This window comes from Castor canadensis, chromosome 6 (assembly GCF_047511655.1).
Source record: "Castor canadensis chromosome 6, mCasCan1.hap1v2, whole genome shotgun sequence".
NCBI lineage: Eukaryota > Metazoa > Chordata > Mammalia > Rodentia > Castoridae > Castor > Castor canadensis.
This window is the reverse complement of record NC_133391.1, coordinates 102,117,614-102,135,790: the sequence shown is the minus strand read 5'-3', so window position 1 is coordinate 102,135,790 and position 18,177 is coordinate 102,117,614. Positions and strand designations below refer to the sequence as shown.

Here is an 18,177-nt window from a genome sequence, read left to right as displayed (position 1 = left end):
ATTTTTGACTTAGGATCTTGCTTTATGCCCAGGTCAGGCTGGACCATGATCCTCCTATTTATGATTTCCTGTGTAGCTGAAAAGACAGGCATGTAACACCATACCCAGCCATTGGTTAAGACAGGGTCTTACAACTGTTTTGCCCAGTCTGGTCTTAAACCACAAGTCTCTTGATCACTACCTCCCAAGTAGCTGAGATTACAGGAATGGCCACTCCACCCAGCCTAAGACTCTTTTTTTTTTTAATGTAATCCATTATGTAGTGCACCTTGATTTTGCAGATAAGGAAAATAGAAACTCGAGTTTTCTGCATTGTTTACTGGCAGACTGAGAATAGAATCCAGATTCCCCTGGGTAAAGACTTATGTACTTTTCATAAGACCTGTTGCCTTCCTGACTTTGGGATGTGATTGGTTGTCCAGAAATTGGAACTAGAAGGAATAAAGGAGAGTGAATACAGTGGAAATATTATGTATTCATGTATGAAAATGGAAAAATGAGAGTGTTGAAACTATTCTAAAAGAGGGGGAAGGGAGATAAAGGAGGAAAAAAGAAGTTGGAACTAGAGATGGTCTAAATTCTTTAGTAACTACACAGTTAAACAGGAAAAATACTGAAAGAAATATTTCCATTACACTTTAATCATCTAATAAAGCCCTTTCTCTCCACTTTGGAGAAGGAGGACTAATGTATTTTTAAATAACACAACACAATAGGACATCGAGAATTACAGTATCTGGGTCACTGGTTAGTAAAGAAGAATCTCTAGCAGATTCTTACCACTTCTTGGGTATCGAAATAATCCCATGTCACTAGTTCACCAAATTGTTTTCTTTGTAGAACTAATACATTGTTGAATTTAACTATTTACATTGAAATCAATGTGACTTTAATTAAAAGCCCTTTTAGAATTTCTGATGAATTTAGGTTTTGTGATTACCTTCATCAGTAAGATGTTTACAAATCATAGCTTAAATTATTACTGAAAAGAATTCAAAAGGTAGCTTCATCATTTCTTCATTCAAGGGCACTAGTTAAGTAGGTGACTATGTTTGGTTCTGGGGTGTAATGGAGAGCCAAACAGGAATGGCCCTAAACAGAATATGTGAAATCACAGAGGCTTCCTGTGGGAGGCAAATTTTAATAAAGTAATAACACATGTGTTGGTAGAAACTGTGATAAATTCTACAAGAGAACAGTATATTTGCCATAAAAACATACAGAGGAGAATGCCATTTTATGTGGAGGATTCGTGAAGAAGTAAGATCAAAAGTCTAAAGTTGTCTGACCTGAGAAGGATTATCTGTTCTACAAGAGTGTGCCAAGAAAGGGAGCAGCACCTCCATCTGTGCCTGGCCACCCTATCTGTGTAATAAGTATTCATGGAATGAGTGAATAAATAGATATGAGAAAGCTGTAAGATAGAGGATTTGAACTTGGGACTAGCATAGCTGGATATAGACAGTGAAGGTGGGATGACAGTGATGGCTAAGAAAAATGGATAGAATCAAGGTCATGCAGAGGCATACTCATGTTAAGATAGATTTATCTTAAAAGGAGTGGCAAATCAATAAATAGTACAGGTTGTAAATGAAAAATACATCTGTTATAAAGACTTACTGCAGCAGAAGACAGTAGGGAGCAAGAATCTGCATGAGGGTGTGCTTCATATAGTAAAGATTTAATAAAATGAAAAAGACCTTATTAGTAATAACTCAAGCCTATGAATTTCACACATGTACCTAACATCTGTAGGGAAGAGGAAGCAGAATGTATACTAAAGAAATAAGTGTCTGTGATTCTTCTGGAAAAACCAAAGTAGGCAAGGACAGAGAAATCTCTTTACCCTGTATTGTGTCTCTTACCTGAGTGGCCTGTAATTTCTTTGTGTCCAGATTTTGCTTTTGGTGACAAATCATATAAGGCACCATAGTCATCCTTTTGCCATGAGGGATGAAATACATGAATTTACTATTTTCACCAATAATATGTAAATAAATAATAACGTATTATTTTATTAACTATATAGACATTTCCTTATACAAACTTAAGAGTGTTTCTTTATTTTTTAAGTTATTTTTTCAGAGAACATCGGCATTTTGTTTCTTTGTCATATTTTCACATTTTAATTCATTTATTAGGATATATTCATTATGTGGGGGGATTCATAGTAACAATTCTTATTAGTCTTATATTGTACATTATTTACATTGCCCCCATCATCTCTCTCCGTCAGTCCCCCCCCACCCCTCCTTAAAGCAATTACAAGAGTCCTTTTAGTTCTGTTTCATATATGTATATGAAGTCCATCGACCATATACCATCACCTTAATCATCTTCCTTCACCCTCCTCCCCTCCTCATGATAGTATCTCCCCTCCCCCTGAATACACAGTACCTGTTTTACAGTCCTGGTTTTCATTATTGTTTGAGTTTACATTCATTGGGGTGTCTCAATGTATGCCCTCTGAGGGTGTGCTTTATTCTGGTCTGTTCATTCCTCTCAAATATTCTCCCTTACCCCTTTACCTTACCCCATTTTTTAACAGTTTTCGATACACAGCCTCATGTCCTCTACCTTCACATCTTATGGTATGAATATTACTGATGCTCTGTCATTCTCTTTTCCTTTCTCTCTTTCCCCAAGTTCCATAGAGTTGCTCCACTGTTACAAATATTTTCTACAATTGAGTTTGTATATGATCATGCTTGTTTTTGAGTATATGTTTATCTTTGGATCTATCTTTCACATATGAGAGAAAACATATGTCTTTTGTGTTTCTGATCCTGACTAACTTCACTTAACATGGTGTCCTCCAATTGCATCCATTTACCATTAAACCCCATGGCATTATTCCCTGTGGCTGAGTAATATTCCATTTTGTGTGTGTGTGTGTGTGTATATATATATATATATATATATATATAGTTGTTGTACTAATTTGCATTCCCACCAGCAGTATATAAAGGTTCCTGTTTCACTACATTCTTGCCAGCATTTGTTGTTGTTATTACCCTTGACTATTGCCATCACAGACCACTGGACAGACCTGAATACTGAAAGGTGACTTGTCTTCCCTGGCCACCAATAAAGAGCAAGAACCAGAGACTCCTGACTTATGACCATGTCCCATGCCAGCTGGAAGCAGCTAATGACAGATTACAACTCCCCTTTACCCTGAAAGATTTCAGGGTCTCTAGTCCTTGAGTGGGGAATGATAGGTAGCAGTTAGACATAAGTGGTGGCCATAACAAGAGGCAGGGAAATCGTATTATTTTAATAAATATTTAAAGGGCCAGACTCTGACATTGGAACAAGGAGAGCCAAAACAGCTAGCCCCCTCCCATTTTTTATATGCTACAGTTACAGGAACAGAGAGACAAAGAGGAGCTACCTGCTTCTGCTTTCCTCTTTGCGATCTTAAGAAGCTGTAAGGATCCTTGGATAAGTTGAGAAATAATCATGTCTAGGAAAGGCAAGTTCTAAAGCATCCTATTGTCTCTGATTTAGGGTGTGATTTGAGAGGGTGACCCCTCCCTGTCAGCCATCTCAGTCACCCTGACCCCATTATCTTTGACCACATGTATTCCCCCAGCTCTCCACTATAAAATGAAGAGTTGGGGATCACCATTTTTAGTCTTTGCTCCCATTTCCTACCTGGGAAGCAGGAAATGTTTCCCTCTCTTTTTCCTCCACCCCCCCCATTTTATATACTTTATCTTGTTAAACTAAAGTAAATCCTTGCTAAAACTTTACCAAAAAAACCCTACAACCTATATGAGAATAATTTTATAAAATATGCATTCTCTAAAAGGGTGTAAAATTTAAAGTCAAAGTATAAACTACTCTCTGCATGAAAGGCTTACAAAACTACATAAAAGAAACCAAAATTTGGAGTTTAGGGTTTAGTTTCTTAATTTTGGGAAATTTTCTTTTTTTAAAGAATTTTAGTTATTGCCTCATATACTTATATTAGAATTATTTTTTCCACTTTTATCAGGATATATTTATTCCACAGGGGGGTTCATTGTGACAAGTCCAAATAACCTTACATTGTACAAAATTATTTTTAAATGAATAAAATAGTCAAATGTGACATGCTTTTACATATACTCCTGTGGGCTTCACACAGACACACAGAGTTCAGCTTTTATTGCCTTTCCTGTAATATGCTTTTTAACCCCTTCAACTATAGAGGATTGTGTTTCGACATAAAAGCCTATAAAAATTTGTAATACATAACTTCACACCCTTATTTACTTAGATCTGCCACAGGAACAGCTGCAAAAGAAAACACCCCAATTTAAGACCTCTAAAACTTCTGGGAAGACATATTAAGGAAATGGCATAGATGATACAACTAGCTGCATTTCTTATAAGCCCTGAAAGCTTAGAGGCTCTTTAGAAAGGAATCCTGGTTGCTGTTGTTTTTGTTTGGCTTTTTTTTTTTTTTTTTTTTTTTTTGGTGGGACTTGGGTTTGATCTCAGAACTTCATATTTGAAAGGCAGGAGCCCTACTGCTTGAGGCTCACTTCTAGCCCATTCTGCTCTGGTTATTTTGGAGATGGGATCTTGAGAATTACTTGCCTAGTCTGGCCTCAAAAAGGAATCCTGATTTCTCTTGCTCTCATTTTCTTAGGCCACAGATGATACAGGCCTTTTTGGACTTCATATATTCACTCATCCACTCAAAAACTATTTATGAAGAGATCTTAACGTAAGACCTGAAACTTTGAAACTACTACAGGAAAACATAGGGAAACCACTTGAAGACATAGGCATAGTCAATTCTTTTCTGAATAGGACTCCAATTACTAAGGAAATGAGAGCAAGAATTGACACAAGGGATCACATCAAATTAAAAGGCTTTTGCACATCAAAGGAAATAATTACTAGAATCAAGGAACAATCCACAGATTAAGAGCAAATCTTTGCTAACTATTCATTCAATAAATGGTTAACATCCAGTGTATATAAAGAGCTCAAAAAAAAAATCAAACACCAAAAGAACAAATAATCCAATTAATAAATGGGCAAATGAATTGAACAGTTGTCAAAAGGAGTACAAATGATGAATAAATACATAAAGAAATGTTCAGAATCCTTATCCATAAAGGAAATGCAAATCAAAATGACAGAAAGGGTCCATCTTGCCCATTCATAATGGCAATCATTAAGAAAATTAACAACAAAAGGTGGCAAAGATAGGGAGGTTTGGGGGCAGGGAGGGGGGGGTCCCTTTATACTTGTTTTCAGTGGGAATGTAAATTAGTGCCACCACTTTGGAAATTAGTGTGGCTGCTCCTCAAGAAAGTAAAACTAGAACTCCCATATGATCTTGCTATGTGACTCTTGTGCATATATTCAAAAAATGTAAGTTACATACAACAGAGATACCTACACACCCATATTTATAGCAGCACTATTTACAATAGCCAAGCTATGGAATCAGCCTAGGTGTCCATCAACAAATGAATGGATAAAGAAAATGTGGAATATATATACAATGGAGTATTAATCAGCAATAAAGAAGAATGAAGTTACATTGTTTGCATGAAAGTGAATGTAGCTGGAGATCATCGTGTTGAGCAAGATAAGCCAAGCTCAGAAAGACAAACATCTCATGTTTTCACTCGTATGCAGAATCTAGACATTAATAAAAAACAATAATATGACATGATGGTAAAAAGGGGACTATTTGGTAGAGAACCAACAGGAGGGACAGGAGGAAAGGAGAGGGTGACAGGGTAAATATGATAGAAGTACATTACACACACACACACACACATATATGTATGAAAATAGCACAATAAAACCCACTAAAAACTGTTGAAAAGGAGGGAGAAGAGGAGGGGAAAGAGACTAGAGGGGGTGAATTTGATCAAAGTACATTATATGCATATATATATATACATATCACAATGAATTCCTTTTTACCATAATTTCATGCTAATAAAAATTTTTTTAAAAACACATTTGTGATGCAGGGACTATTTACACGGCACTATGCTGGACTTAATGACAGTGAAGGAATGCTGTTGTCTTGCTGTAGAAAGTGGATGGACTGTTGTGTGATGTCAGAGCCCAACTACTAAAAGGCAGTTAGGAGGGAGCGTAGTGAGTGCTGCAAAGGTATAGAGCTGGGTCGCCTTTGCTTAGAACCGTGTAGGGATGTGCTGAAGAGGCAACTCCACATCCTGAAGGAGCTGCTACTTCATTAATTAAAGTAGAACCAGCTGGTCTAGGAGAGGAAGAGGAGGGAAAGGAAGTCCATGGGACAAACCTGAGAACAAGCACAGCATATATTGAGGAACTGAAAGTGGAGTGTGAGGCAAGGAGTGGTGACAGATGAGAACAAACCACAGAAAGTTTATTAGCAAGATTATGAAAGTGTGTTCTCTACTTTGAAGGTGTTGGGGAAATCATTGAAGCATTAACACCTCCCTCCCCAGCCCTTGCCATTTTATGAAATTACTCAATGAAGGGTAACCCCTGTGGTAAAGCAAAACAGCTGCCACTGGCTTAAGAAAGATGATCAAGAATTGTATTTAGAATCACATGGATGGGCGGAAGAACAGCACCTTGGTTTGCATCCTCTACCAGTCTGCCAAAGAAGTGATTCTGAGCCATGTAAAGTGTTCAACCATGAAGATCCTGCTTGGCCTTCTAATATTTCCATGTTTCTTGGAAGCAACAGTCTACCTCAACTGGTAGGAATGTGATGAAAAGGAAATAAATCAACTACATGTAGGATGTTAACTTTGTGCAAATGCTTTTAGTAGTAAAAACAATATCACCTTATCTTTATAAGGTGCATTTATATTTTATGGATATACCTTTATTTTATTTGGGTCTCATAACAATCTCCTGAGGTAATCATATAGGTAAAATGAAAATTTTACAGATAAAAAAAACTGAGGTTCATACAAAGTATACCCGAGTATAATATTACTTAGCAAGCAACAGACTGAGATTCAGTCCCAAGAAAACTGACTATAAATCCCATCCTTTACAGGAGATTGGCAATTTTCAGTAAAGGACAAAAAAAACAAACTCCTTATTTAAATTTTTGTTAAATTATTAATTGTAAGAATTGATCAATCTGTTTCCTTAAAGAATAGAAGATAACAGTTTCCTTGGACTCCAATTATAAGGCAATGTAATACCCATTTCGCTGACTTTACTGTTTGTTTTGGCCTAAGGAAGAGAAATACTCTATTTAAAATGGATTTTGTTGTTGTGCCTATTTTGTTTGAGTGTGTGTGTGTGTGTGTGTGTGTGTGTGTGTGTGTGTGTGTGTTGGTTTGGTTTTTGTGATACTTTTGTTTTTTGTTTTGTTTTTGAGCTCTGGGCTTGTTGCTTGCCAATCTTGGGCCACACCTTCAGCCCTAAAAAGTATTTTTTTAAAAAAAGAAGAATGATCGATTTTAGGCCACAGTAATTAAAAGGCAGTGCTAGATATTTAATCACTTATTAGCAAAGTAACTTTTTGTTTTCCCTTTGACTGTCACAAAAGGAATGACAGAAGTCCACAAATGAAACTTCCCAGTCTTTATAAAGTTGAAAATATCTTTGAAAAAGAAATTCAAGAGTGTGGACCCACATCATGGCAGGTTCTCTGGGTCACAGGATTTAATTGTACATTTGTACCTCATCTTTTTAACTCTTTGAAGCAAGACCAAATTTTTTACATCATTTTATCAATCTCAGAACTTAGTTAATTCTCCAAAGCTTGTAAAGAGTAGTATACAGCATTATTAAAGAAGAATAAAATATTTGGGAGGACATCACTAAATGTAGATAAGGCCTTCACCTGACCCATCTTCCTGTACTGATTTTCCTTCAAGCTATGGTGTGAGGTTTGGGGACAGAGGGTGTCCTAGCCCTCCAAGCCCTAGACAACATGTGTGGGCATTAGATGCTCTGAAGGTAGGCTAAGTTCTTTCTGTTCACTGCCTACATGGAGCCCACAGTGCACTACAGGTGGACATTCAGCTGTTATATATTAACTTGATGAATGACTCAAAGATAGTTAGAAGAGATTTTAATTTGTGGGTCATTCCATATAAGAAAGAGCTGGTTAAAACCTGGATTTTTGTAAGAATGTAGTGGATCAGTCTGCTGCATCAGCCAGGAGTTTCTACAGTCCTAGGCCCTTGGCGAGCAATTGCTAGTTTGCCTTGTAATTCACTATCATTGCCAGTTATGTGAAAGGGGGTGATGTAATTAATAAAGAGGCTGAGTCAACAGACTAAACCAAGAATCCAAGGAAATTGGGATGATCACAGGCAAACTAGAGCCTGAGGTTACCCTACTACTGAATTCCCAGCTATAAATCAAAACTTCGGCTCTAATTCTAAAAAAGTGCTTACATATGAAAACATGCCCTTACATAATTAATGGGTTGGAAGAAATTGTAGTTTTAAAAAAATTTATATCCAAGATTGAGTGGTTATTGCTAACTGTTAAGATTTGGCATAGAATTTTTTTTTTTGGCTTTTCTGTATTTTCTTTCCTTGTTCTCCCCCTTCTGTAACAAGTATGACCTTAGTTTGCTTGTAAATTTAATTTTTAAATTAAAAAAATTTTTTTAGTTTTGTTAGTATATCAATTATTCCACAGAGCATCACCAGAGAAATCCTAGTGTCTTTGTTTCACTGATAAGAAAATTACAACAGGCAGGGTACATTGGCTCACAGCTATAATCCCAGCTACTCAGGGGTCAAAACAGGAGGATTGCTGTTCAAGGTTAGCCTGGGCAAAGTTAGCTTGAGAGTGTATCTGGAAAGCAAACTAAAAGCAAAGGGACTGGAAGTGTGGCTCAAGCAGTAGATTACTTGATTAGCAACTTAGAGAACCTAAATTCAATCCCCAGAATGGGGGGAGGTAGAAAATTGCAACAAAGTCATATGTGTTGTACACACTTGCAATTCCACCACTCTGGAGGCTGGGGCAGGAGGATCTCAAGTTTAAGGATAGCAAGACACTGTTGAAAGGAAGAAAGGAAAGAAAGAAGGACAGGAGAGGAGGGGAGGGAAGTGAAGGGGAGATAGTAAATTGTTCCTACTCAATCAACTATTTATTATCAGAGGCAGTTTATGAAAATCATAGCAAAAATGTTCAGACAATATATATTCTGGTTCTTAATAACAGGAATTGTTATTTTTTTTCTGTTCAAATGCTATATTGTCTCAAATCTATAGATGAAAAGTTTCCAAGTGTGATACCTCAAGAAATCTGATGAAAAAAAAAAAAAAGAAAAAAAATGCTGGTGGAGTGGCTTAAGTGGTAGAGGCCTAGCAAGCGTGAGGCCCTGAGTTCAGACCCCAGTACCACCAAAAAAAAAAGAAATCTGATGGTTAGACTTCCCAGAACTTGCTAGTTTTTCTAATTGTATCAATAAGCTTTTTATCTTCTTAGGCCATAACTTATACCTGTGTAATTCAATACACCAAAGTACGGTATGTGAAATCCCACATTAGTAGGAAAGTCTGTGTGGGTTATATCATTGTTTTAGAATCAAGTAATATGAGAATGCTTCTAAAACAAAATCACCAAGTCATCTTTGATATTTAATTAACTACATTTTGATGAAATCAATCATTTGTTAAAAGTTTACTTATTTTTTTTCTTTTAAGAGCAATATAACAGCAATATCTATTGAAAGTCGTTGGAAAAATAGGATGTGAGAGGGAAGGGAGTAAAGGAGAGCAATGAAAGGGGGTGAAAGTAAAGTGTACTCACAGCGACAATGCTTCAAGAAACTCCTTTGAACATTGACTTAGAAATTAATAATGGAAGGCAGAACTATAAAATGTGAACAGTGTGGGGTAATTGTGGGAGGGGGGTCCATGGAGAAGAAGGTGAGGGAATATGGTTGATGGACTTCATAGACTTACACGAAATAGAACAAGGAAACCTCTTACAATTGCTTTAAGTGGGGGGAAAGGGACTGGAAGGGAAGAGATAGCAGAGGCAGTCTAACCAATGGACAGTATAAGCCCATTTGGCATTGTCACAGTGAATCTCCCATTCAACTAATATATGCTAATTTTTTTAAATAAATAAAAAGAAAATAAAGGACTATAAGAATCATAGACACTCAACTTAATAAATTTGAACTTATTTTTAGATAAAGCTTTAAAATGTACCCTAAAAAGGAGTAATATAAAAGATTCAGAAGCCCTGAGTTTGTGTGTCTTTCACTGACTAACTGCATCCAGCAACCTATGGGCAAGAATCAATCAGAAACACCAAAAATGGGCATCTTAGGAGGGTTATCAGTATCAGATTATTGTAAAAACTACAGAAAGCCACACTCACATTGGTCTTGCACTACAAAGGACATGGATGTGCAAGGTGCATTCAGTGTTTCTTTTCAAAAGGAGCACCCGATTCAGTTTGTAATTTAAAGGAATTGAAATCTGTGCTATACAGTCCTTTGTTCTGAATAAGAAAAATAATGATTGAAGTGGGTAGGGGAAAAGAATTAAAACCCTTCCGAAAGAATGTTAACACATAGTCATCAAACTGGCTTATCTAATGTCATAAATCAGGTCATCTTCCTAACATCAGAATACCGTTTCCTTATCACTACTATATATTACGTATTTTAATCTATTTTTAACACTCTCTGTTTTCACTATGTTTTTTCCCAAAGGCATCAGTTGCATCTGAAATTGCAACTTTCTTTTGATCCTAGATGTCTGTTTTTGGCAATGTAGACCCCTGTATCCTTATGAAACAGAATATTCCCTGGGCTGCCCTGATATAGATAGGGCTTTCTGTCTGACTTGCTGGACCAGCAAGTTGTACCTTATTTATTTCATTGGCCATTCTTCCTGTTCATATCTTCCAGCTCTGCTTGATCCTGAGCACTTAGATTTTTTTCCTCCAGAGAGTGGCTTAAAAAAAAAAAAAAAAGCCACACCCATATGGCTTGAGCTTTGACTACCACAGAGCTATTTCCTACCCATACATCTCTAACCTTCCCTGCTCTCCTTATCTTCAGTCTGGTACTTAAAATATCTTACATATTTTCACTTCAAACCTGTAGGAGATTTAATTTAGCTTCCACAGCAAAGTAATCACAAGTATATAAAATGCGTTGACCAGATGCACCTTCCTTCACCCTCTCCATTCACACTCCTCTGTTCCATCCTCTTAATCTGTTGGCACCAGGTCATCCGATTTTCCCCTTTCACCATGGTCATCATGACTAATCTTTGGTCACCTATCACTGCCCAAACACTTAAGCTTACTTCATAGAATAATTAAATAGGATATCTGAACACCAGTTTCTAAGGCCTTGTTTTCAAAACGGCAATTTAAAGAATGCTGATGAAAACCATGTTTAAAAATACTTATGGGGACTATCGGACTGGGAAGGGGAAGGCAGAGGGGAGGGCGAGAGAGGGTGGAAGTGAGGGTAGACATGAACAGTGCACAGTACATGTATGGAAATGTCACAGTGAAACCCACTAATTTCTATAGTTAATAAGCATCAAGAAAAAAGGTACTTATAACAAGACTTAAATAATCTCAGTAAATTTTGGCATTTTAGGTTTAAATAAAAAATATTCTCAAAACTCACACCTATTCAATTCTTTTCTCCTTTTTTATAAATAAAACTTTAAAAATTCTTCTGAAATTCCAAACCTCTACTATATTCTTTAGTCCCACCTCAGTACTGTTTGACTACCTCCAATCTTCCCCACCCTCTCAGTCCTACCACCCAGCTTGATTTGTACTTTGGAAAGTTTTCTAATCCAGGAACTCTCAAAGCAGGGGTGTGTGGCATCAGGAGTTGGTATTCTTGTGACTTTAAGAAAACTTAATTTGCAGTTTCTTCTTCTTTGTCAGACAAAATCTGGCTCCTGATAAGTAGCATCACAACTGATCAGTGCTCTGTGCTCTGAAACTTCACAGAAACATGAAAACATTGAGATCTCGGAGACAAAACACTATAAAACCAGACTTGAAAGGAAAGGCTGCAGAACAGGGATTATTTCACCTGGAGATGAGATTACTGCAGCACAACCTATAATTGTGGTTTGATTCATGAATATTTCTAACAATGAGAGCTCTGATCAAATGCTTCTCATGTCCCTAAGTGACACACAGAGAAATATACTCTTAAATTACAGATAGAAACTTTGGTTTTACAAAAGGAAGAAAATGCTATCTGTATACTGGGTATTTATGTTAAATAACTATAGAGCTTTTGTTCATAGGAATTGCACAGTATAGAATAGAAATCTATCAAAACCTAAAAAGTGAAGGCCTGATGCTACCTAGATATTTAGTCATAGACATATCTGAAACCAGAGACTTCTTTTGCACTCTACTAATTCTGAATAGATAAGGTCCCTTAAATTAATAAAGAATTATACGGAACTTGACATAACCTACAGTGAATATGAGGTAATTATTTATCCCATTCAAGTATCTTTAAATCACTTGAGTAGTAACTAACTGTTCCCATAAATTTTTAAGTATTTCATGTGTGCTCACTAAGCAACAGCTCTCAGGACAAACTCACTAGTTCCCTTTCTTGTTGTATCTAATGCACAGATTACACTGTTTAAAAAATGAAGCCATTAAAGATGAAATTCCTACTTCTCTTAAAAATAGACATGTGCAGAAATACTGTATTTGCCTCTTTAATTCTGTCATTGTCATAAATCCATCATCTTTGCTGCTAAGTCAATGGTGATGCAAAACTGTGGCAGGTCAGCAGTCAGGCATAGCTTGAAGCCAAAGACAAGGAATCAAGGCACTAGAGTGTCTGTCCAGGGGAGAGCAGAAGCAGAAGCTCTTTTAGAGAAAGAACCACAGGAAGGAGGAACAGCAGTATGCAAACCCAGCCCCAGCAGAAGAGTTAGAGAGGCCAGGAAGTCACATGAGGGCTCAGCACAAAGCAGCCCAACTTCAGAGAGATAGCACCCAAGGAGCTAGGACTAGACACTTCATTTTCCCATGAAAAGAGTCCTGGCACATGTGACAAGTGAGACAGAAAGACTGAACTGGAAAAAAAGTTGTATTGAGCAACACTTGAATCACATAGCTATTGTTTCAAAAGAACTATAGGACCAAAACCAACACATGCCTAGATCCGTATCTGTCTCTACCCCTTCCTACTCTTTCCCACCCACTGATGACATTTTAAAACCATAGTCTCTTAGTTAGCAAATATTTCTTAAGCTCCCCCTGTACACCAGAGACCATACTATAAACAAACAAGTAAATTATATATCTATACATAAAACAGGAAATGGACATGGCCTCTTACTTTCTAGGAGTTTGCATTTTAATACAAATCACTCTCTCTCTCTCTTTTTAATTCCAAATTTGTAATTTTGAGCTAAAGAAAGCCCAATTCTAATGGAGTATTCATTCCTCTGTGTGCCTTACTCTGAATTATCTCTGATGGAAGGGAAGTGTCAGGCTTTGCATTGATTTGGAAAACTCATCTGAAGATGGTAGATCTAACTAATATATACTGTAAGCACTTTTGTAAATATCATAATGTACCCCCAGTACAATTATAATATGGTAATAAGCAAAAAAAGAAGAAAGAAGGAAAGAAAACTCATTTGAAACCCAAAGTGTCCCTCAACTAGGCGCCCTTAAGCCTTGGAGAACTTGTAAAAAGATCTTGGAAGAATGTAAAACCCAACTGAATCACCTTCCTGTTCTTCCCACGTCTCCCCTGCCACCACTTCTTGTAAATTTGTGAAATGGTAATATGGAGCCATTAGAAATTATTGAGGTAGCAGCTAAAATCTCCTGTATTTATTTTGCTCCTTAATAACATTAAGAGCTTTTATAATCCTTTATACTATTGTGATTTCGTTTGTGTCTCACTGCTAATAAGCTTAAGTTCCTGAATCAAAAGATACACAGAATGGGTCATAGTGGATGTGTTCAAACCAGATCAGCCTAACTGAAGACTTTCAGAAGCATTTTTTCATGATTGTAGAGTAGGAGTACCAAGAAAATAACCAGAACAGCAATGCACAGGAAGAATCCTCTTCCCCATAAGTCCACACTTGGTAAAAGATACAAAGCACAGATTGATTATATCTGCAGGGTTATCCTGCTATTTGCTGGGTATTATTGTATTTGTGAGCAATTTGAGAGTGGGACCCAATGTTTTATCCCTGCATCTCAGTGCATGGCAATGCACACAGTGGGCGATTTAGCAGTATTCATTTGAATCCCTGAGAATCTAGATTCTGTCTTAAAATTCCTTTCCAGATCAGCATACAGAGACAACCTGCAGTATTTGGAATGGGAATTTGTTTTTACTGTGAGGTCAGAAACCTCCACAGCTGAGTACTTTGGATAACGAAGGTCTCTTTTCTATATTTGCCCAGATTGGTCTGGACACAGGCAAATGTCATACAATCTGCATTTAACATTCTTCCCTTCTCATTTTAACTGTGTTTGTGTTTCCTGGGGCACGTTGAAAAGTTTCAAAATACTTACTGTATATCACTATGCTTTTAAGGGAGGGAAAAAAAAAAAAAACCCTTGCTGTTTTACATGCAAGTTATTTTCAGCAGGCAGTTCCCTTCCTGAAGCACAAAAAGCTAGATATGAAAACAAAGAAGAGAGAATACACAGTTTTAACAAATGGGTCCTTAGAGATGGGTTTTCAAGCATGGGTTTTGTTTCCTGCTCCAGCTTTTACCTTATCACTTCACAACACTTAGAAAAATCCTGAAATAAATCAGTAACATTTGTACAATTTTTAATGCTGACAGTTTAATTTTTTCCTGTTTTGTCTATTGCTGTGGCCAATGTAATTAGGTCATAGCCATGTAAAAAGTTAGCTGTGCAAGAAAAACTTTGGATGTGTATGAGTGTTTTCAGGAAGATTTGTTTCTGGTAATGCTCACAGTATCAATTGCATATGAAACTAATTCACTAACTAATTTAGAATAGGAATGTTATCTCTAAAAGAATAGATAACCCTAACTCAAAGGGAAGTAAATACTTCTGTTTTACATGGTGATTAAAGCAATTACTTTTTAAATATTTTAACATGTATCACTGATTTTAAACATATTTTTAAACTATATAGACTAGAAGCCAACCTGAGAAGGGATCGTTCAAATAGGAAGAGGAGAAAAGCTTAAATTATTCCAGTATTCCAGAAATGGCAGCAGAGATCAGATGCTAGAGTGCATAATCTTACAGATGGTCCTCTACCATCATTTTATATAAAAATCACTTGTAATTCTTAGGCCCCAGGTGTTTTCTAATACACGTTTTACTCGTTACACCCATAGATTATAAAGTTTCAGGCTCACAAGTGTACTATTGTTTCTACACTCAGAAATATTAGGGACCACAGGAGACTGCAATTTTCACAAAATGAACATACTACTCATGTTTCCAAAAAAAAAAGAAGAAAAAAGCCTTGATGTTAATTGCTTTTATTGTTTAATTAACTGAATGTCTTGATTTTATTTTTGTGGATTAATTAAAAACTTTAGTAACAAAGAAGATTCTTATTTGCATCCAAAATTTAATGGCCAGGACGAACAGATACAAAAGGCACAATATAACATATTTTATTGGCTGAGTATAAAGGTCAAAATTACCAAGCTTTATAGAAGCACCATTACAAGCATACAGTGGATCCCTTGTAGAAATCGTGAAGGGGAGCTAGTGTGGGGGAATGTTTAGAACACAAACTCGAAATGTGAGTCGCTGTCTGTGATGAAAGCAGAGTAATTGTCAAGAGTTTGACTGTTGCAAAAGAATTTAAAGGGTCAGGAGCTCTTGGAGGAGTACAGGATGGCTTTATTGTTCTTCTGCAACATTTGCTGAGAAGCATGGCATGCTAACTATTAAGTAGAATTCCTTGGAGTTCCTACCAAGTGATTTTATTTCCAAATTATATTAAGTTGGTGAGATACACAAAAGACATTAGGAGGCATGATAAGATTGTCTATGTGTCTACAATGTGAATGGAGCATTAGTACCCCCACTTTGCTAAGAAAAAAATAAAAATAAGAGGATATACAGGAAAAGATGGTATTTTGGGGGGTTCGTTGTTGTTTTTGAAGGCAAGAGGTTTGATTTCTCTAACAAAATGTACAGTTAATCAGCTAAACTTCTACCCTTCTGCTTCAGTTTATTAGTAGGGCTAAATTCAGTTACTTATGTCTTTTTTTTTTTTTTTTTGTCAAGAAAAAACTGCTTTATTAAGCAAGAGGTCAGTTTTCCTAAATAACATTACTGGAGTTTTTCATAACACTTGAAATTTTCCATGGCCTCTTGCTAGACTGCTGGCATGTTCTGTAATTCTCAACTTTCAGTAGAATCTGGAGAACACTTATAGATCAGCTAATTTTATAACCAAGTTTCTTCTTCAGCTGTGGTGGCTGGGCTGCCTCTGACACAGTATTGGTTCTCTCTTTCAGGGACTTTATGTTTTTGTGGTTTATTTCATTTTACACAACCAAATGTGTTGCCCTATGAAGGCCAGCTACACTGTGGAAATGAATGGCCATCCAGGACCCAGCACAGCCTTCTTCACGCCTGGGAGTGGAATGCCTCCTGCTGGAGGGGAAATCAGCAAGTCCACCCAGAATCTTATCAGTGCTATGGAAGAGGTATACTCATTCTCTCTCTCTCTCTCCCTCCTTCCTCCCTCCTTCCCATCTCTCCACTTCATAAAGAGTATAAAATAAGCAGGCACCAGCTTTTCTCATCTCTAATCCTAGCTACTTAGGAGGCAGAGATGGGGAGGATCGCAGTTCAAGGCCAGCCCAGGCAAATAGTTCTCAAGACTCCATCTCTAAAATGACCAGAGCAAAATGGACTGGAGGTGTGGCTACAGCAGCAAAGTACCTGCTTTGCAAGCATGAAGCCCTGATTTCAAACCCTAGTCCTCCCACCCCCACAAAAAAAGATAAATGATACTAGGTGATTTTTGAAACCTTTTCTCACTGTAATACCATACCTACTAACTAATTCTTTTTCTCACTGCCTGGTGAGTACCCCAAGCAGCAACTTGTACTAGATAGAAAGTCAGATATAGCAGGTTTTCAATATACGATTCTACCTAAAAACACTTTTATGGCTCTTTTCCTTACCCATTTCAACACACTATTTTAACCCCCAAGTCAATGAAAAGAAAATAAGTTGAGATTTCTTACATGTCAGAAAATATTTTAGAACAAAAGCTCAGAAGAGTGCTTTTGTGGCACTACTGGAAAATCTAGCTGGGATTTCCTTTGTAACATCTTACCTCCCACTGCTTTCTGCACTCTGTCCACATCAGTTTGATTTCCTGTGTCTAGACTACATTGCCACCAGCCTGTCAGAAATACTGCCCAAAGCTTGGCAGACCACTGCTCAGATCTTAAAACACACCTGAATACATCTGGCTAGAAGAGACCGCGATGCTCATTCCTGACAACTCTGCAGGGTGCTTGGCTGCCGGTCCTGACACAGCCAAGCAAACAGTGTTTGTGTTTTTGTACTAAAAATGACAGGTACATTTGTCTGAAAAGGAAACAGTTTATTGATAGGTACCTAGAAAGATAGATAGATGATAAATAGATAGATCTGCCTACACAGAGATTTTTTTTGTCCTCTATGGCAATGTACAAAATAATTTTATTCATGCCAAGTTAAATTAAGGTAATTGAGTATATATATATATATATATATATATATATATATATATATATATATATATACATACACACACACACACACATATATGTATTTTAATAGAGAAAATTTAATATAAAAAACTATCAAATAGTAGCAGGTAAATAGCAGAAAGGTGTCAACAGGAGCTGGAAGATAGGAGAAATATGGGGATTTTGGTCAAAAGGCACAAATTTTATTTGTAAGATAAATAAGTTCAAGTAGAATATTTAAAAATTGAGATATGTCTTTACTATTTTTAAATATTTTGAAATCTAGTACCATTTCTAAATCCCCCAAGGTTCTTAAAACTGTATTATTTTATACAATTAATACCAGCAAGAACAGGGATTTTTTTTTTAATATACATGGATCAGAGATGAATCTTTTAAGAAACAATTTTTGATGGCTACCAATCAACATTTGTATAGATCTGATCTGTCCAATGCAATATTCTTTAGCTAGTAAAAGGCTATTTGTGACTTTGTATGTTTTTTTAAAATT

General features: G+C 36.6%; 1 protein-coding gene across 4 annotated transcripts in view; it reads left to right on the top strand.

Moving 5' to 3' along the window:
• Window positions 1-18,177, top strand: part of Adgrv1 (adhesion G protein-coupled receptor V1) — a 609,243-nt gene that overhangs the window by 579,388 nt on the left and 11,678 nt on the right. For all 4 annotated transcript variants that reach the window (XM_074077095.1, XM_074077094.1, XM_074077093.1 and 1 more), the window contains one exon: window positions 16,437-16,628. In XM_074077095.1, the coding sequence (XP_073933196.1) occupies window positions 16,437-16,628 (192 nt within the window). The remainder of the gene's footprint in view (window positions 1-16,436; window positions 16,629-18,177) is intronic.